Source organism: Haliaeetus leucocephalus, unplaced genomic scaffold, assembly GCF_000737465.1.
Source record: "Haliaeetus leucocephalus isolate CR32 unplaced genomic scaffold, Haliaeetus_leucocephalus-4.0 Scaffold702, whole genome shotgun sequence".
NCBI classification, from domain to species: domain Eukaryota; kingdom Metazoa; phylum Chordata; class Aves; order Accipitriformes; family Accipitridae; genus Haliaeetus; species Haliaeetus leucocephalus.
Window position 1 is genome coordinate 1,603,601 of NW_010973138.1, and position 21,458 is coordinate 1,625,058.

General features: G+C 48.0%; 1 protein-coding gene across 3 annotated transcripts in view; it reads right to left on the minus strand.

Moving 5' to 3' along the window:
• The window catches only part of PDE9A (phosphodiesterase 9A), a 49,407-nt gene extending 38,307 nt beyond the window's left edge, over nucleotides 1–11,100 (minus strand). For 2 of the 3 annotated variants that reach the window (XM_010580284.1, XM_010580283.1), the window contains exon 1: nucleotides 10,910–10,978. In XM_010580284.1, coding sequence (XP_010578586.1) covers nucleotides 10,910–10,978 — 69 coding nt within the window. Of the gene's footprint in view, nucleotides 1–10,909 lie in introns of all 3 variants that reach the window. The other variant, XM_010580282.1, reaches the window with a different exon arrangement.
• Nucleotides 11,101–21,458: the final 10,358 nt, after the last annotated feature.

The window sequence follows — 21,458 nt, forward strand, 5'->3', positions numbered from 1 at the left end:
TGTCATCATCTAATTAAAGACTCTTCTGAAAGGCGTAGGTGCCAGGAGTTAATTAAGCCTGCAACCTCACTCCAGCAGCCTTGGCCTTCAAGTGCTTTAATCCCTAAATCGTAATAGCGTTGCAGTAACACTGTTCCCACGTGCGTTTTCTAAGGTGCCTTTCGGACACAAGGGGAAATCCCTTGCCCGGAGATGTCGCGTGGTGCCGACCCAGACCTCTGCCACTGGCAATGGGGAAGCCATGGGAGAGCCCGTGGGATGCTCTGCCAGCGAGGAGCTGCTAATGCCTGCTCACAGCTGGGGACATCGTGAGCCTGAGGTATCAGGAGAGTAGGGACAACACTGCAAGATCTGGCCAGCCTGACTGAGCCCTGTTGTGTGACGCACCGACACTTGAGCTGATGCTGAAGCAAGGCTTCAGACCTCAGTTTTCACCGGTGATGAGGAGCCCCCTTACTCTTGAGCAAAGCGTCAGGGGTTTTGTGGTAGAGAAGAGAACAATACTGGTCACCTCAAGAGGTGGCTGTGACCGACATGTGCATGCACACCCACCTTCCCTGTTTTCCGACCCAGATAAGATTTACACCAGGCAATATCTTTACTTTATAAAACATCAAGGCACTTGATTGTTGAGGGAGGTAGTAACTGCTGCCGGGGAAATGGGTGGGATTAATGCCCGGGTATGTTTTAAAAGCCTGTTTTGCCCAATGATTGACCCTTGGTTATTAAAATACAGCAGCAATCAAAGCAAGAAAACATACCCAGTTGAGTTCAGATAGGACTGAAACCCTGCTCCTAGCAGAACACAGCATCCTACCAGAGTGATAGCTGCTAAAATTGGCTGACAGAGTATTGGAGGGTACAACAACTGGTACATGCAGTAACTGAGCAGATGATGTTAATTGCGGCTGAACAGAGGGTAAAGGCTTGTGATGTGCCAGGAGTGCTATTTCAGGTATTGAGGTTTCTTATTCTGGAAATCAATTATTATTGACCAGGACAGATAATAGAGGAAAAGATTAAAAAGAAAAAAAATTAAAGAACATTAAAGGTAAGAAAGCCATCCTGACTCATAGAAAGTAGCAGGAGTTTTCAATGCATTGAGGATGAATTTTAATGCTTCCGTTTACTCCACGTAATAGTGAAAGAGTGGGAAGCAAAACAAAGACTGTAGATACTAGATCATAAGCTATCTCCATACGTGCTTTTTAGCTTTCCATACTTGGTATTTTTACTGAAGTTTGCTAAAAGTGGATTTGTGAATCACCCACCGCACTTTGATACTCATCTCAGGATAGTTGTCCTTAGCTGTTTGGTTTTTTTTTTAATCAAAGAGCATATGCTACTGAAGTTTCCTTCTGTTGCAACCTGCTGAGTTTTTCTGACCAGCTTCCTTCTGTTATAAAACAAAGCAGGTAGCCTCAGACCTTTCCCAGAAATATGCAATTGTTCCTGTTACTGTCTGCAGGTTTATGTTCCCGATAAAGTTGATGTCAGTTGTGCTGATGGAATACGATTGGAATGCATTTTGGAGAGATGGAGGACAGTACTGCGTACTATTGATGGGTCCAGCACAGTATAGGAATCCTATTTGCCTAAAGTCCATTATCATTGCAGGGACATTAGCAACATGAAGGCAATATAGTGACATTTGGCTTGCAGCCATACTTCAGCCATCTGGGACACATGTTTTCTCCCGTGGCCAGGGAAGATGGTTGACCTGCAGCTTTGAGGATAGGCAGCCCTGTTGGCACTAGCTGCAGAAGTGAGCATCTTACCCAGTCCTGGGCAGATGTCCATGCTTGGGCAGATGTCCTGAAGTCATTGCTGTTCAGCCTGGGTCTCCATGATGATACTTTTCTGGCACTGTTTGTGGGTCTGATCCAGACCCACAGTCAGCAGTGAGGGACTTCATGTCCCTTCAAACCTGTCTCATCTGTCTCTGACTCACAGTCATCATCTTGCTTTGGTCCCTGTTCGTATGCCTGGGTGGCAAGCCACTACTGCGACGTGTCTCACAGCACCTCACTCCCCGCATTAACGCCTGGTGCTGGAAGATATCACTGCTTAGGACGGGACTGAGACCTTGCTATGGAGCCTAACAGAGGCCAAAGACAGGAGACCGCAGCAGCTTCTACAGCTGTGGTAGTGGGCTAAGATCATGCGTGTATAGGGTACAGACAGGTTTCCCCATAACACGCATCAAAAAAGTGCATAGTCATGCAGGTCAGCACAGCCCAAAAAAGCCAGGGATGCAGCTCCTGACACACCTCCTACAAGAAAGAGTGGACACAGGGACTCCAATATTGCCTGGTGGTACGAGAGTCTTCTGCAAGACCGGTCAGCGCAAGACACTCAGTTGTCAGTGTCATTTCTGAAAGCAAATGCAGAGCCAAAATCATGTGCAAGCAGAGTTACAGTAGTGATGCATCGCATGGGAAAGGGAAACAGAGGCCTCTCCTTCAGCTTGCAGCTTGATGACTAAATGCCATGAGGAAAATCAGCCACATATAAACCCCGTTAACTGCATCTCCCTTTGATTTGTGCCAGGAGGAAAAGAATGTATTCCTCAAAAGTGATGCAGCATCTGCAAACAATTCATTTCCCCAGTTTGAGAGTTAACATTGTTTCATATTTCTGTTCTTGTTACTGTTAGCAAAACTTCTACTGTGTGTAGAAAAAAAAAAAGCAGGAAAACTAGTCTTCCCTGAATGCTTAGCTTCATTGTTTCAATGAGTCTCCATCAAGACCAAGAAGCAGCCATTTGATTTAAGTGGGGAATGCTGTCTGTCTGCCTTGGAAAGTAACGTGAAGCAAAGGGGGGAAAAGCAGAATGAATAATAACTGAGGCTTTTTGGAGTGGAAATAATATTTTGATGAAGCATGCAGTGACTACGAAGTAGGACAGCGTGACTCAATGGGGATGCCTGGTTCCTGGCCCAGAGCTCACTTCTGTGGGACTGGTTTCTGTCCTGGAGACAGTTCTGCATTTTTTTGAAACATCTTCCTCTGAAATAAGGGGCCATTGTCTCTTAATCCATAGTATCCACCTCTGGTCTAGGACAAGGATTTTAAAACCCCTCTCAGAAAGATTAAGTACCAGAGCCCTGGTACTCTGGCTGGTTCTCCCACTCAGAGGAGCCATTCAATATTAAGGACTGTGATGGAGATATTACTAAGAGACCATTGTGCACATACTCGGCAACCTACCAGTTTACAACTAATCACATTATATTTTGCTTTCAGATAGGATGGGTGAAAACACAGATTACAAATTCAATTTCTGTTCTATATTTGAGCCTCAGAACAGCTAATCCTCTCTGTAAACTGCAAACCCTGTCCAGAATGTTATCCTGTTCTGATCTGCTGTTAGTAATTGGGTTTTCTTCCAAGAATTTAACTTGCATTTGTTTTTTTTAAGCTAGTAAAATTCCTAAATAAATAATGCAGAAATATTTTCAAACTCAGTGTACCCTCAGTTTCCAGTCCTACTTCCTTTTGCTGGTCTCAGCCTGCTGTGTTCAAGACTTTTAGCACTTGGTGATGTCTTTCATTCAGCTCAGTAAGCAATGTTCAGAGTCAGAGCTGAAACTGCGGAGTTGAAACAATCTAAAATTATAATCTCTCACAAATGAGATTGGAGGAGAGTGTTTCAGAAAAGAGTCTGGTAAAACTCAGTTATGTATCTTGTATGGACTGTGAAAAATGTTGCTGCTTCTGTAAGAGCAGCTTTCACAGAGGATTTCTGAATTGCTAAGGCAGAAGGCTGATGTGAAATTTTTCATTGTGATTTTCCCTGTCTCTTCAGTGGTCTTTGTTGTCCATGTAAAAATGAAGTAGGATCCAGAACTTTTAGATATCACTCTCTAAAAATCACTGGACGGAATTAATATTTCTAAATGTGTAAGCAACTAGGTCTTCCTCAAAAAATAGTGATAAATGACCTATCAGTCATAGTTCCCAATATCCAACAGAAGCCTTACCTAAAATCCTATATCTAAACATCTTCCAGGTTTCTCACTCTTTGCATTCAGATACAAGCATAGCGTGAGCCCAACTATATCCAAATTATCTGTCTATTTTCCACTCTCACACCAATTCACAGTTGATATTCAGAAAACCATTCCATCTATCTGAGCTTCAAATGTTGGGCGATATTAAAAAAAGTACCATCTGTTTGATGCAGTAGGAGCTTCTCTAAGACGAGAACAGAAAATAAGTGCATGTGTACATGTGCATGCGTGGAGAACAAAACATGAGAACCCTCAGCTGAGAATCCAAGCAAAAATGAAAGCTCCCCTGCGCTCTTCAAACACAGCTTCTGTTAGAGGATGAGGAGCATGGTCGATGTTTTACTTCCAACAGCCAGAGCTCTGCAGTCCTGCTGATTCACACTTACCTTCGGGCAGTGATGCGGCTTGACAATGTTCATTTCAACACAACACCTAAGCAAAATGTACAGGTGGGATTTGTCTGACGTAACTTCAACCATCTACAAGTTTGGCATCTCATGCGTGTCATTCTGCTAGACTCCCTCTCTCACCAGCAGAGAAAGAGGACAACTTCCAAAGGGTAAATCAGCCCACATGTCTCTGAAACCCAGTTTAAGATGGGATGAATCATCCTCTGGAGATACCACCCGCCTCCCCAGTGACTGCAAGGGAACCTGCGTGACTAGCTTAGCTTGGAGCAGTCATCGCTAACTTTTAGATGGCTACTGTTAATGGTTAAGTGGGGTGAATCCCATTAGTTTCCTGATTATATACATTACCCTAAAATAAGAAACAGGAGCTGCCAGACAGAGCTGACGTATCAGGATCCTGAGGCACATGGCTGTATGGTAAGTCACAATTCCCATCCCTATAACATCTCTGAATAGAGAGCTATGGGAGAAGAGATTTTTCTCTTTTCAGGAAAGAGAAAATGTCTACAATACACTCATACGTGTGACCCCCAGGGCAATCCTGGATGTCCACTGAGAGGGACAGCATGGCAGAGGCTGGGTCTTTCACTACGAGCAAGGAACGATCTCATTACTTTTTAGTTATTGGGGCTCATAGAAGAAGCGAGGTTACATTAAAGAGAGCCTTGTGTAACCTACTGACTGTACTAAAGGACATATTGCTGATATTCAGTCTTTCAGTGCTAATGATTAATGGCAGAATATAAGCAGGAACCAGCAAGGCTGATTGTGAGAGGCTGAGCTGACAGTTTCTTATTTTCTGCAGCAGACATAAAAGTATCTCAACCTTTGACAAATAACACAAATGTCTATACTCTGGCTTTTCTTAACATAAAAAGGGCATATGTTTGCTGCTAATGGAGTACTAAGTGCAATTAACCCTGTAGCACATTAATGCATTAGGCTCGAAATGTTTCGTAAGCTGGATAATAAGGATGCTTCAGCACCAAATGTCCTCACTAAATGTGAGTGAAGCTAGGCTGTTTGTTTCGAAACTGCTCACAGAATTAATGCCTGACATTACAACATGCTTGATAATATAGGACTGTTAGAAGGGTAATGTTAGTTAATGGAGTAAGGAAAAGCAGGTATGGTGAGAGGCCAGTGAAAGGTGATTTGTAGCCGTAAAAGTAAGTTCACTACAAAGGTGCTAGAAACAAAATGGTTTTGTCTTGTTTGTACTAAGCCAGAAGAGGTGTGTATGAGTAGCATAAGTTGCTACAGTCGGCTTGTGCGAATCCGTAGGTAATGCTAGCAGGAGAGTGTTAAACTTACACTTTGTCTTGGCTAATGTGAGCATGAACTGTAATAACTGGAATAGACTGCATGTGACTTCAGAAAGATAAACGGCAGTAAACAAGCCTTTCTGGGTGATGGGTATAGAAGAACTATGGAGCTATGCTGGAATTACGGAGCTGTGCTGGGATTGAGGTTTGGCCCCCTAAATGCTCTGAGGAGCCTTCACTGGGGAGGAAAGAGAGGCCTCAAGTATGACATTTTCTTTCACTTTCTTAAAAGCATGGGTTTAAGCCATTTTTACTCTTTAAAATGTTTATGTGCTGTCATGTGATGGAGTTTTAGGAACGTGCTGTTCATTTCTTGCTGCTTTACAGCAAGAATATCTAGAAGCCGCCTTGAATTCACTGGGGCCAGCTAAAATCGGAGAGCCAAGGTTAGCCAGGACCACTGGCCAGACTCAGGCTGTGTTACCTTGCACCCTCCCTTACCCACAGAGATCTGCCAGCACTGAGAAAATGGCCTTGATTCCACAAAAACATACGTATGCCTCACCATGCTAAAGTGGGTTTTGGCATCGGCTTGTCCATGCATGGGAAGAACCTGCAAACACCCGCCAGGCAGAGCAGCCCCCCGGAGGTGTCCATGTCCCGACTGCCCATGAACACCCCCTCTGTGCACCCCTCGGATGGTCGGCAGCTGAAAGGGTGTTGCCCTAAATCCTCAATCCAACCAGACGGGGATGGGGTCCATGGGCACCGCAGAGCATGCTTGGCCTGCTGTGCTGTGAGAGTCACCGGGATGCAAAAATACTTAATCTCCTTGAACTGATCATCACGCCATTATTTTTCTGCTGTGTTTTGTTTTTAATCTGAATCCAGTCTGGCGTGTTAAAAATAGCATGGTGAGCTTTGGAAAAATCTGTTGGGTTTGCTAGAGTCTAGGCATTTATACCACAGTTGCTGTTGCTCTAATTAAAAAGAAAAGCTCACATGACAGAAATGATTCCTATGCACTGACGTTTCAATGCAATAAGCACAGCACCAAAATCCAGTCTTGGCGTTGTTCTGTTCTTTGTAGACCTCAGGCCAAGAGGAACAATGGCTGTAGATGGCTCAGTGTCCTGCTCCACAAGTCAGTACAGTAGACACCCAGAAAGGTTGAACTCAATACATTTCTTTGGGAAAAAAAAACCAACAAGAAGGTAATTTCTCTGTTTGGCATCCAGAATGACTCAGTAAACCAGAAAAATGACTCCAAAATTCTTTACTTGCTTTCTGAAGAGGATGAAAATACCACCCTGAGTAATTTCATAGAATCCTTAACAAAGGCGGCGGTCCTTTTCTTTTTTCCAGTTAGTTCAGGCTCTGTACCCCTCTGACTTTCCATCCTTGTTACAAATATGATGTTGATTAAGACACTGGAAACAGAAATCCTCTTGAATTAAGCATTTTTCTTGGAGGAACTCCTTACAACTCTGTAAGCAAAGCCACTACCCTGTGACATTTGAAAACGAGAGCCATGAAGCCACCCACCTGGGAATAAGGCCACTGGCTGGTTCGGCTCTGTTGCCATTTAAATCTCAAAGGTCAAAAGAAAATGTTCCCCAGTAGTTTCTTCATGGAAAAAAATTGGGCATGAGCTGGGGAACATTTTCTTGCTGGTGGATTTTTAATTGGAAACAGACTCAATAGGAATTTTTCTTAAAAACGTGGCCAAAGGGTTAATAACATCATGAAGGAAAATAGGACTCTGCAGCAAACCTCACTTCTCCGCTGGCAGGATGGGGGTTTGGGTGGGTACTGCAAAATCACCTTATCCTATATGAAACATGGCCATGGCTTCCCCCATCCCACCATCTTCTCCTTTGCCTGGCAGCAGACCAGGCTGTGGCAGGGGTGGGACACGGGGGTGTTTCACAGATGTGCTAAGCCCTGGGCATGTGTGTGAAGTACAGAGGGAGGTGTGTGTCCAGGCAAGTGGGTAATGAACTGCTGCGGGTCTCTGGGTGAGAGGATCCTTTAAAAATAAATAAACCAAGCAGCGCTTGTTTCCCCCAGGTGCGCATCCCCTTTATGTAGGTGCTGGATAGAAAGCGCATTACGCTGTAATTTCAGTTTTTAATCAGCTCCGAGAACAAGTGACCTCTTTGAAGCTGGTTTGCACAGAGCCCCAGTTGGGTGTGTGGCTGTAACGCCACGAAACCTTTGATCTTCCCTCTCCCGCAGCCCCAGCACAGCTGTCCCCTCCACCTCCTGCTTCACATTTGGCTCTGCCTCCACCAGCTTGGCAGGTGGCCACTCCATGGGAGATCCCCATCCCCTGCCCCTTGGCCGGGACACAGCTACCAGCAGCCCGAAGCCTTCCTCTGGTGGACCTGAGAACCAGCTTTTTGGGGATCTTGAGCTCAGGTGCCTGTGGGTGTACCAGAGTTGGTGTCTGCTGGGCTGGGTCGGGTCATCTCCTGTCCCTCCCAAAGCAGAGTCCTTGCTGCCCCAGCATGGGGAGATGCTCAGTCAACTCTGCCCACCGGAGGAGAGCCCGTCCCTGCGGTCAGCTTTGGTGAAGACCATGTTGTGCCTGCCCATGCCTCTGAAAGGTCAGTTTATCAAACCGTGACAAACGACTGGGAGCCTCTGCAGGCACAGGCAGGATGGGGACACGGGGAAAGGGCAGGAGCCAAGGAAGTTATGGAGGCGAGAGATAAGCTTCCCCAGTGTGGTGTAGGAGTGATGCACAGCAGTGCTGGGCTGGGCTCCCCTCTCCCCCCAGCCTCCCACCACCCCCCCACAGGAGGCTACTGGTGTTCATGGCACTGGCCTTGCAAGTATGGACCTGACGTGTTGGCCTCAGGTGTGGCTCTGCATTCAACCCCCGCTGATGGTGCCTCCTTTATTTCAACGACTACCGAGAGGGGCTTCAAAGCCAACAAACTCCTTCAAGGATCGCCGCGTCCCTTTGCCCTCCCTGCTGTGCCCCTCTGGACCTGCCGACACACAAACCTACTTAGCTTAATTCAACACTCCCGTTGCAGAGCGCTTTCAAGTGCTTTTCTGCAACGCGCAGGTTCCCGGGAGAGGTGACGCGGCTCTCTGAGCCTCGTTTGTCCTTTCATTTACCCTCGTGCCAAGGCAGAACGACTTCTCCCAAAGCCAGTAGCACATCCTGCGGCTGCACCAGTAGAAATTCAGGATGAGGCCGTGGAAACACAAAATTACCTGTGAGTAATTGCCATCACAGTTAGCGGTATTGTGGGATGCCCAGTTCTATTGCACAACTCTGCGATGTCCAGCAAGCCGGTTGCAAGTTGGAGCTGAGCCCTTTCAAACTCAACAAGTACTGTTATAATGAAGCTTATACCTCATAACTGGGTTGATGAATAGCTTAGCATTGATTTAATGAGTTCCCTTCAGAAGCCTCCAATACTGCATTCCTTAGAAGATTAAGGGTTGGGTTTTATTTTTTTATTTCTAATGATGTTGTTACTGAGGAGGCATGAGAATCTGAGATATGCCCTGCTTACCCCTGGGTGAACCCCATTTACACAGCATTTTTACTGCAGGAATCCTTCCAAACATTGCACAGATGGAATTTCACATCTGACAAAAGAAACAGATAATGTTTATCGAGAAAAAAAAAACCTTAATACTGCCTGAGTTTGCATTTGCTTTCTCATGCGATTGTGCCTCTTCTGCATTTTTAGTGTCAAAAGTACTCTCCAGAGACTGTTTCTGAGACGTGTGGGGTTTTTTTTGTTTGTTTTTTTTTTTTTAAACCAGCATAACTGACAGACAATATGCTTTACCAACGTCTATGGGAACACTTGCCACCCTTTCAAAATACCAAAACATTGTCATACTGAACTGTAAAGATGCCAGGGAGCTCTGTACAAGCCTTGCTTCTAGTGGCCATCAGGCAACCAACTCATTAAGCTCTGGCAAAAAAGCAGCAGTGCCTTCTGCCCAGCAGAGCTGGCATGCTCCCACCTGCCAGGACGGAGGAGCCCACGGTGGCAGAGGGACCACCGTCACGTCTAACCCCCGAGATGGATGAAGAGGAGCAGCCTGCTGTGGGGAACCTGGCACAGATTTGGATTCTCCGAGGTCTTGCTCCTGAGGACATGACTTTCATGGTTGTGGTGGTCTCCAGGGCAGTGGCAGTGGGGACCGTAGGCAACAGAGGTGCGCACGGTGGGACGGGACTGTGAGTATCAGCTCTCCCTTTACCTCGTTTCTGCCATCACTCATACAGCAAAGGGGAGGGAAGGGAAAGGGTATATTTGCTGTTTCTTTTTAAAGGAGAAACAAAAGGCGAGGCTGGGTGAAATGAAAATTCTGCTCTCAAAAGAGCAGGAAGAGAGAGAGTTTTGAATTTTGCAAGTCAGAGTTTACTTGCTCTTGAGCCTCGCAGCAGTTCTCCAGTACAAAAAAGGCACTTGGATTGTGGCCAAAAAATTGCTGACAAAAAGAAGAAAAAAAAGACTTGCAAAAACGCAGCGGCATTATTTCTGTTTAAAAGCAGTGGGCTGTCAGTTCGACAGTGTGCGAGCTCTCCCTTTTAGCCAGAATACATTTCTCCCACCGTTTTCCCTGTGCTGTGACCCGTGTTTAAGCAAACAATGCAGGCTAATGAAAGCGAAAGTTTTAATTAACGTTTATCATCATTTACGAACAACTTGGCAAAGGTAGCAGGGACCCCACAGCCCCCCGGCGATCCAGCGGCACACCCCATCGCACAACAGCCCGGCACCTGCCTGCCGTTCAGCTTGGCAGTAGGAAAATGCCCATCACTAACCCCCTCCGCGGCAGGTAATCTCCAAATAACTCGGCACGCGGTGCTTTCCGGCTCCCGCTGCTTGGGTGAAAACCGTTCCGCAGGCAAAACTTTGTAAACACGTCGCAGCGCTACTCCGGGAGAGGAAGCCTGCACGGCTGCTAAACCGAGGATCCCCACACCATCCGTGAGAGCTGGCAGCACCCAGCGCTCCCCAGCTGCCAGCCCCCCCTTCCCCTTTAAATAAACATCTGTGTACAAAGCAAAAGCTGCTCAAGATCCCCCCTCCTTCCCCTTAAAAAGAGATTTGAAGCCCGCAACGGCACTGAATGCAAACACGCATCTAACTCGCGTTACAGAAATAGGTCGTGCAGCAAACACAGCCCGCAGCCGCTGCTGCGTCCAGAGACGCTACTTTGTGAAAAACAGCAAAAGTACCTTTTGAATTCTTCCATCAATATCCAAATAAATACACTTGGGCCGGTAAGTTGAGGAGGCAGATCCCATCTTGCTACAGTTGGGCTTTCACTGGACTTTTTTCCAGTGTCAAACAGAGCAGAAAATAAGGTTTATCCTACCAAGCCGAGCCACCGCTGCCTGACAGTTTGGTGTCCCCGCTCTTCTGTATCCCACTGTACTCTCATTCTGGGAAGGTCCCTCCTCTAACATGCATGCATTTTGCTGTGCTTCTGTCTCTCTCTGCCACCTCCTTTTAGTTTTGCTTCCCTCCAAATCCAGCTGCCTCGGACAGGGAAAGACACAGGCTCCAGATGCTGCCTGCAAGTGCCCTCTCGACTCCCATAGCAACAACCTCTCTCGACTTTAGGGCTGAGAGCTGCTGCCCTGACCCTGGGGCCGACCAGCTCCTCTTACACACAAGACCAAGTGACATTTATCCCCCGGGGGGGGCTGGGGAGGGGAGAAAAACCTTCATCAGGGTGGTGAGACATGTCATTCATTTTTATGCTGAAATAGGACTCTAATCATTAATTAGTGCCGACCCTTCTGGTGAGCTGCCCGCACCCTGCAAGCGGTGTGAGAGGCTCCCAGCTGTGCCCTGCGCTGAAGTGTCCTTTCAGACACCCACCGCAGCCAGGGCTCAGACCGTCTCAGCCCAAACTCAGCAGCTTAATTTCCACATCCCTCCTGTTATCATTACAAGGATGGAAAGAAAAAGCAGCAGCTTTTTTTTTTCCCCCTGTAAGCTCCAGAAGCATGAAGAAAGTGTAAAGCCCATGCTCTCGCCCAACACCATCCGTGCCACCCCCGGAGCAAAGGAATTTGTCATTTATCCTGGCAAAGGCGTCTCCCATGGGAAGGCGCAGCCGAAAACCGGGAGGGAGCAAAGCATCCGATGGTCGATTCTCTGAGCGGATGCCAAATGCCATCTGCCGTGGGTCTGTGCTGTGCTGCAGTGCCTGTGGGGAGCCGAAGCCGCGGTGGGTGATGCTCCGTCATGGAGAGGAGAGAGCTTTGGAGGCAGCCGCTCCTCCGCCCTCGCAGGGGAGAGGCTGTTCGACGGGCTGCAAGCACGTACAGCGGCTGGAAACAGCTCAGCCTGCGAGTGTTAGTTCTCGGTGTTTTCTGAGGCTTATGATGGAAGAGCTGCAAAATCATTTCCCAGCTTCTTTTGCGCCGCAGTCTGGGAGAGATGGGCTTGCGGCAGCAGGGTCGGTGCCACCTTCCCTGCCCACCCCCAGGCCTTCGAGCGAGACACAACTGACCCGCAGAGGAGGCCAACGTGGCCCTGTGGGCTACGGCACGATGTGCAGCCTCGGCTGCCCCCCGCAACGCACGGGCAGGGCTCGTTCGCTGGGAGAAGGGGATTCGGGAGAGCTGGCAGGGCTGAGCGGGTCCTGGAGCCAGAGCCAGGCTGCCCTTTCAGACCAAAGCCAGCGGTACTCCCTCACAGCCAGCAGCAAGGCAACTCTTTGGGGAGGTGCAAGCCTTTGCTTCACATCTTTCCTCTGCCAGCTTGGAGCAAGCACTTGAAGTCTTTCAGGAGAGAGCCCTTGCCACTGTAGGGCAATCCTGTAAGCTATCCCCTAGGCTATGTCACAGTCCATCCTGTAAGCTGTCCTGGAGGCTACCCCCAGGCTATCCTCCAGGCTGTTTTGCAGTCTACCCCACAGGCTATCCTGTAGGCTATCCCTACGGCTATTCCAAGGTGGGTGCAGCCTCTCCCACTGCAACAGTCCTTCCTCATCAACCCCACTGCTTCTGTACATCGGTCGGGACTTCTGTGACCCATCATTTCATACCCTGCTCTGCTAAGCATTGCCTTAACCCTCTTTTACCATGGTTCACTCCTGAGTGACTTGATTGACCTTGACAAGCAGCAGGTACCCAAGGAAGATGGTCATGTCAACAAAAACGCAGCCATTTAGAAAGAGGCAGCAAAACTACTCACGCTGGAGGATGCACATGGGGCATTTGGTCTTGTAGAGGAGGCAGCTGAGATCTACCCCCATGGTGGCCTGCTCCAAGAGTGGTCAGACGAGGTCTCTGGTGCATTGCAGGATTTGATCACACATCATTGAGACATCTAATGATCAGAATCTCACACCGGTGAGCATCCACCTTTTGATTTCCATTTAAAAAAGTGACCAGCTGCTCCAGCAAAAGGACAGGGTCTGAAATCCAGGTGATGATCCTGTTCCTGCCTCTCCATCCTATCTATTGTCCCTGGGTATTTAAATTGTGTTTCTTAAGCTCCAGCACACATCCCACTCCCCTGCCTTAATTACATTTATACTTGTTGGAAAAATTGGTTTGCTGTAAAATTGCTGACTACTGCACTTTTCAAGAACTTTTCATGTAGAAGTGAATCTAGAAAAGCTGAGCTCTCAGAAATTATGGTAAGAGCCTGATGCAATCTGAGGCACAGCTCAGGCCCATGCCTGAAAGGCGACAAAAGATGGTATTCATCAAAGAGGATGTGCAGCTCCGTGAGATAGCTGCCTGCCTTTAGCTGGTTTAACCCTCCCAAATCTCCTTATTTCATTACATGTTGTGCAACGTGGGGCAAAAATGACTTGGAAGAATTATCCTATCTTATCGAACCCTTCAACAGTTCATCAGCTGGGCCAAATCCTGGCAATACAGCGCCAGACGATGTTTCTCCATCATTTGCCTTAAACGAGCATTTTGAACAGCTACGGGCAGCACTAAGCTATTATCCCCCAGGCCGCAGGGGGCACGTCAAGTGTTGCACAGCTCTGCTTTGCCTTCTCTGCTAAGTTGTTTACCGAGGCCAACACACACCCCTTAAAGGCAGATGTGGCTTTCGGAGGGCTGCGGGGCTTGAGCCTTTGGCCCGACTATCTGGCAGCGCCCCAGCCAGATGTCACTTATGCCAGCGGGTGCTCCCAAGGAGTAAAAAAAGGTGCCTCTGTCTCCTGGTCCCAGCGTCTGCTCCACATAGGCAGTTCAGAGGCAGCTTTATTAAGGTTTCCAAGGTGTAACTGTAGGATATTCAGATCACACACTGTTTGCACTTGGACTCACTGCTGTCAAGGCAGAGAACATCCACGCTGTCTTTACATGGGTTGAGATCCCCCCCTGCTGCAAGTGCTGCTGAAAGGGCGAGTGTAAAGCTTTCGGGATGAAGAAGGCTGCATCAGCCACTCTCCATGGAGGGCTGGCATGGGGTGGCATGGCACCATCCCCATCCACTCTGTCCCCCCCGCCCACGGCTGCAACTACGCAGAAGGGACCGAGAAGGTGAGCTGTCGAGGACAAGGCAGGGACAGCACTGCCGCTGCCTCTGCTCACCTTTCCCATGGACTGCCAGCCTGTGCAGCCCCTCCAAGGAGCTGACCCTGTCAGACCCATCCTGAGGTGGCAACGTCCTTTTGTGATAGTCTCCCCAAATCTGTCCTTTCTCCAAAGCATCCCCATCAATCACAGTCACCTATCTACAGCCATGGGACGGGGTTTCCAGGGCTCGTTTCACCAATCCTGAAGTCACTGTGCTCACACGGTGGCACCCACTGCAGACCATGATGCCCAGCCTCTCTAAAACCTAGTTTTCCTGCAGCACTCAAGAGACTAAGTGCCCTCACAACCTGCTGTGAGCAGCTGCACATCCAAACTGGGCGAGTGCAGGGCGGTAATCTTCAAAAGGATTTAGACGGGGGAAAAAAAAAAAGCCAGGTAAGTTAAACCTTTCAGGGAAAGATCTCCCATTCACTTCTCTGCAGGGAAATGCATTTCCACGAGTCATCGCTGAACCCCGTTTCCTCACTCTCCTTGTCGTCCATGGTGGAGCGAGACGTCTCGGTGCCCTGCCTGCGGTGCCTGCCCCTGCCCTGCGCCCCGGGGGGCTGCGTGGGGCTGGACTCTACACCCAGTAGCTCACCCCACCTGCAGGGCAGGGAGAGGTGTCTGCGGTTGAGGCCAGGGAGGGAAAACCTTCAGGCTTGTGCAAAGCACAGAAAGTAGCTGGGTGCCCTTGGAAGGGGGTGATAAGGGTCTAAGGCTGTATTTGGAAATGCCTCCTGGGCCATTGGGACTGGGAATGGGCAGCCTGGCCTGAGAAGGTGATGGACAGCTGGAGCATGACTCAAGCCAAGTATTTTAAGGACAGTGATATATTTTGAACAAAGTTTGCCTAGAAGAAAAAGCAGAGAACAGTGATTTTTAAAAATCAACTTTTTCCTTACCTACTCCGTATCTAAGCTTCTCGGCTGCTTCCTCTGCCCATGAATCCCTTTTCTTGCAGGTCCCCTCCTTCAGCGGTAGGTCTCTTGCACGTGTCTGTCTCCATGTTCCCACAGGGCCTCGTCTTACTGCTTTACCTCTCCGCGCCGTTTCCCTCAAACTGACCAAAACACCAGATTGCCCATGGAGCTGGGAAGGTTTCCCCTTCACTCCCCCAGCTCCTCTTCCCCTCCGTACTTTGTTCAGTCTTCTCTCCCCCGTTTCACCATCTTTGGTGTTTCATCACTCTTGCTTCTAGATTTTTCTCCCCCACAAACCTGTGAGTCAAGGTCAAGTCTATGCAGGAATTAAGTTTCCATGGGGATTACACTGTTAATAGCTAAACCAATGGCTATGCCCGCGTAAGCTCCTCCATCACGCCTGTTGTGGAGCATGACTGACCTTTTCAGTCCAGCTCTCGCTCCTTTCCATCAGCCTATGGAAAGCCTATGGCTTGCTGTAAACGGAAATTTTAGCTTGCTTCTTTGCACATTTCTTCTATATGCTGCCAGGTTTCCACAGGACCGGTCCTGGAAATGATCATATTTAATGCTAATTACAGAATGACTAATTATTAGTACTGGCACCTTTATATGATTTGTCTATATGGGCCCTGAAAGCCTGCATTTGGCCCTTCACCATGCAGCAGTCCAGCTCCCCACCTCACTTGGCTCCAGCCCCATCTCTGTGTCCATCGCTCAACCCATCCCCAATCCACATGGTGCAGCCGTAATCGCCCACATCCCGGTTTCCGTGGCAAACCCCCAGGAACATGGGCTGGAAGGGAGCTGTGCCATCTCCTGACATGGCTGGTCTGGGGCACCAGGGTGCAGATATAGAGCCCTGTGGGCTGGAGAACGTAGTATTACTCACTCGGGAACTAGCCTTGCTCTTTAATCCAACAATGCTGGCCACCTTGGTGATAATACTGCCTTTATTCTGTTTACCATTGTTGTTAAAATTCTCGTACCAGTAGTTCTTGCTTGTGTCTCAACACTCACACATACCACTTAATAGGCTCAAATCCTGGGAAAGTAAAAATAGCAAACCCTGTTAACTCACGCATACTTGTCCATGTGTGCAGTACTGGCTTGGAGAAGGGGAAGAGCAGTCTCAAGCCACAGGAGATCCTTCCACCTTATGAAAGCATGTGTCCATTACAGCATCTGGCGTTTCTTGACTTTTCTCTTCTGCCTACCGAGGGAAAAAAAAAACCTTCTTTCTCCAGCTCTATGCTAGCAATTTTTTTAGCAATCTGTTTTCTAAAGCACTTGCAATACCTGGCAGTTCTCCCAATTGATTTCCTGAAGGTCTCCCAGCGGTGCAAAGCCATTGCCTTTCCCTGCTCCCTGCTGGGTGTGGAGGAAGCTCAGCCCCCACAAGCATTTCTTTTCACTGCAGCGCTAGCACCAGGTCCTTGGCACAGGCCCTGCAACGCAGCGGCACAGACAACCCCACGTCCTGAATTTGCTAAGAGCCCTTTGCATCACCTCCCCAGGCGACCCTTTCTCCCTGCCAGGAGCAGGACCTCGGGCATCGCCGTGCCCTGTGCCGCGGTGCCGAGTGCTGCCAGCTGCCTACGGAGACACTTGGCCGCACCCTCTAACATTGCAGCAATCCTGCAACCTCTCTGCTTGATTTTCAGGCTCCCTTCTCTCTCTGCTTTCCATTTTCCACCTCTTCCCTTCATTTCTCACTCCCCTCCCATCTCCGCAATCCAGCTATCTGTTCCTAGCCCTTCATTTAAACTATCGACATGGAGCCAAGAGTACCTGAGTGCCTTGCAATCTTGCCCTAGGCACTGCTGTATACAATATGAAGCATGCAACACATAGACAATATGAAGCATGCAATACATACGTACGCACACAGACCCTAACTAGCTGCTAATGACACACGCAGTCAGCGTGCCGGATCCCTGGTATAGAGCTTCTGGGAAAGCCCAGCTATAAAAGCTGTGTTTTCATAAGGTTATGGAAGAAGTTAGCAGACCCAACTGGAACTTTCAAGAGCTGATGAGAAAAAAATAAATGACATTAACTGTGTCTGGAGTCACCCGCTAGATCATTCAGAGGGATGATAGCCAAGAAGTGGAAAAGTCAATTCCCTCCACTGGACAAGGTTGGCTCATGCTCCTGGCAGGAAAGCCTGAGCGGGGGCCGCAGCCCAAGCTCCCAAACAGGAGGGAGGCAATATATGGCTCGACTTGAAGAAAACCGCCTGGCATTTTATGTGGTGCAGGAAAGCGAAGTTACTTCAGATGCCTGTTTTGGGAGACTGCCATCTGAGCAGCTCAGAGCTGTTCAGTGACTCACTATAAATCAGCTATTTCCATCTTCCTGACAAGCGGACCTCAGACACCCTAAAGTCTTGGCAACCCAAAGATTGCTAATACCGGTGCCAGCCTGGCGTAACATATTTCACACGTTCACAAGATGCGGGGCCTGGGGGACGGGGGCATCCATGCGCTTTTGTGTCTGGGCTAGAGACCTGACATGGGCAGAGCAGGAGGCAATCACTGCTGCATCCGTGAGTCATCCCTGGGTGCCTCCTCGTCTGCACGCGGCTGCTCACCCCCTCCTTACGACACCGACCCACCATCACATCAGCAGGAATGGCTACGAAACGTTTCACTACTCGACATTGCTTTTCGGCAAGCTAAGTGCATCGGCAAAGTTCAGACCCTGGGTGGGAGATTGTACCTCAACCGCATCATGCCTGTGTCCCATAAAAATCAGAACTAGCCACGTGAATTCCTGGGGGGTCACCATAAAGGGACTTTGCATAGTTCTTTGCAGTACATAAAAAATTAGACCTTCTATTTTATCATGATTTTAAAAATACAGTCCTTCATAGATAGCTAGATAATATCTCAAATAGATAACATTTTTCTGTAACATACATATTTTCACATATTTGTTCTCTTTGCACAGATCAGTCCTGTTTACATTAATGGGCAGAAGCACATTTTCTAAATAAAGAGATTAAAGAGTCTCATCTTTTAGGGTGGGAATCCAGAACAGAGCCACAGATACTGTGCAAAAAGGATGACAAAAGCCTCAGGTAGCACTGAAAGTGCCTGATCTGCTCCACCAGAATATTGAAGGCTACGTGAAATGGAGAAACTTTTAACTATTCTTGCAGTTTCCAAAATTACATTGGGTTCAGTGATGCTTTTCCGTGGGAGCATTACCTAGACAATCACTCATCACACATCTCTCTCTATTAGCATTGCCACCATTTCTAAAAATCATAGGTCACAACCGAAGAAACTCAAAAGACTGGATGAGAAATCATTAGCGTCTGCTTTCAAATAAGACATTTGTGCTTTTTTTTTTACTTGTCTCCTCTTTTTTGAACCTGACGGTTCATCTAGGTCACGTACGTGAGCTTTCCTCTACAGCTTTGAAAGCCAGAAATTTTCACCAAGGAACAAAATTAAACTGAGATTTTCATGCAATAATAAGACTCCATTCACCAAGGAAAACAGTAAATAACATAAATTCATGGTATGGTCAGGAGGAAGGGCAGTACTGAAGTATTACAGAAAATGAATGGAAGTAGCTTATGAGGGGAGGGAATCCCTCACACAAAACCTGAATTTTATTTATTTATTTATATTTTTCACTACCCTTTCTCCATCCTCCATTGGATTTTGCCCTGCACAGCCCAAGTTTTCACCATGGCGCTGGGTCTCGGCCCATACCTCCCCTGCCCTCCTGCACCCTCCCTTTCTTAGAGGTGGCCCCAGGTGAACCCTGGGACCAGTAACATTGGTTTTGAGATGTGAATATTCAAGTCTAAGATACTGCAAGAGGTAAAGAAAATAAGCTCAAGCCAGTGCTTCCCTTCCGAGCTCCTGCACAGGGAAGGACCCAACATCACCACGTTGAGGCTAGCTCTACAGCATGTATTTAGCCTCAAAACTGAGGAGAGCAGCTCAGGGACCATCACCAGGGACAACCATCACGGCCGTCCCTGAGGGCTCCCGGCGGGACAGTTGCTGGCTTTTAGTGGGAAGCTTCTTCCAGAGGAACTTTCCTCTCCTGTCACACTCCAACACAGCTGAAGCCATGTCTCCTTCCTAGTCTTTTGTCCTCCTCTTCCTCCTTTCTTCCTTCTTTTTCCTTCTTTGAATGGGTTTCAGTGGATTCACATAGGGTTTTTTTGGTTTGGTTTTTTTATTAAATCCTTATCCTCGCACCTTCAGCTCCTTCCACACAACCTGGACACTGGATGTGAAGGCTTTCACCTCTTTGGATCTCTCCCACCACCCAAGTGTTTGATGAAAATGCACTGATGGCTCTTAGCCACTGTCTAAAAAGTTCCCATAGGCAGCAAACGAGTTTTTGGACAAGAAACCAAGATGATCAAGAACATACAGAAATAAAGTAAACACACACAAATAAAGTAAAAACGCAGCAGACCTCCACTACAAAGGAGACAACGTTGTGCCCAGCTCTTCTCTCCAACCCCACACCTTTTCCCTGCACTTTTACTCTCCTTTTTGTTTGTTTCTCTTGTTGCTCTTCTATCGTCTCCTCTGACCAGCTCTGCTCCCCGCTGTCTGCCCCGGTGCCTTCACTCGCCACGGCTGGGGGAGCTCCACACTCTTCCCCTGCCCCATGTCATCCGAGGGGCACAGCCTCCCTGCCGTTTGCCATCTGGCTCTCCTGCCAGCAGTGCAACCAGCTCCGCACCATCCCTCTGCCCAAGAAAACAGCGCCTACGAGCAGCAGAAAAGCCACAGAGCCAGAATCACTTACCAACAAAACAGGATTCCTGCAGAGACGCCAAGCCCAGCTTGCTTTGGAGCGTACGCGTGCTTAACCCTCGCGCTTGCTAGGGAGAAGGCCAAAAGGCAACGCATCACTTTGTTCCTCTGAATAAAATGGCACTTGCAGTCTATTTGTCTTCTACACATCCCTCTCCCCTCCTCCAACCCAATCACACCACATTCCCAGAGGGAGCAACTGAGACCAGTGTCTTATTTGAAGAAATTTCACCTGTTGCTGAAGAGCTGCTCTTCAGAGGTGCGCCTGGTTCGTGTGCCCGTGTCTGTGTGCACATACGTGTCTGTGTGACTCTCTATAAATCTTTAAAGGTACAGCATGCATTATGAACATGCCTCCCCTGCAAACATCCCCACCCCTAAGACATGTGGTGGCTACCATAAATTAAATATTGCTAGCATGCTATAGCATCATATTGCAATATGCAAAACATCACCATTACTAGCCTCTTCTGCATTGCTGAACACTATTTGCAGGAATTTCCAGAGAGTCCTCCATGAGGATATCCAAACCTCCTCAAGATTAAGACATACCATCACTACTTGAGAGGAGCTGCATGCTCTTCTCACACCTTTGGAGTCCTCTTTCTGCCCAGTGCTGCTGCTGTTGCTCTTTGGGTGCATCTGCTCCGTGTTTCTTTTGATGCGATTTCTTGAGCGCCTGCCAGCTTCAACAACTGGCTCTGCTTCGTATTCTAAAGGTGAGGAGGTTTAAGCTCAGCCAAGTCCTCCTGAGACACAAAATCCATCACCACGGATCACTTTGTGAAAGCATCCTGCCCTTGGCATCCCCGGCTCAGCCTCTGCCAGCCCGCGCATCCCCCCCCGGGAGCCTTATCTGCTGCAGACAGCCCAGATACCTGTATGGGCAGAGCCCAGCAAAGGCTGCACACTCCAAAACGATCCAGGATTTAATTCTGGGTGAATCGAACTGTTATTCACAATGCAATTGCTTGGACAAACTTGCTTGAAAATAGACTCATGCCGCAGAATACTAAACTTGCTGGAAAGTCATGCAGCACCCGAGTGCTTACTAGATCCACTTTTTGGCCTAAAAAAAATAAGACTAGCAAGACAGTTTATCACAGGGTGGTTTGTTGTTGTTCTCAGCAGAACCCATTTATGTGGAAAATTTCAACTGTGCTTGAAAAACAGAGACAGCAGAAGCAACACATAAGGCAGCTCCTGATATTTATAGGGATACATAAGGTGAATGTACTGGAGCTGCTAATCATCCATTTTAACTGCTTTTATGGGTCTGGAAGGTGAAAAAGCTGTGTATAGGAACCAGTCTGCACTTCAGAATAACACTTCCTTTCTGATGACACACAGAAATGACATTTAGATGCTGCTTTGATAGATGCATTATTTTATTAGAGGATTTCAAGCAGGCAAATACAGGAGCTTTGTTTTCCCTGTTACTGTATGACTTACATCATCTCTAACCTTTCTACCAGGAGGTTTCATTTCAAATGACAGTGAAAACTGTTCTGA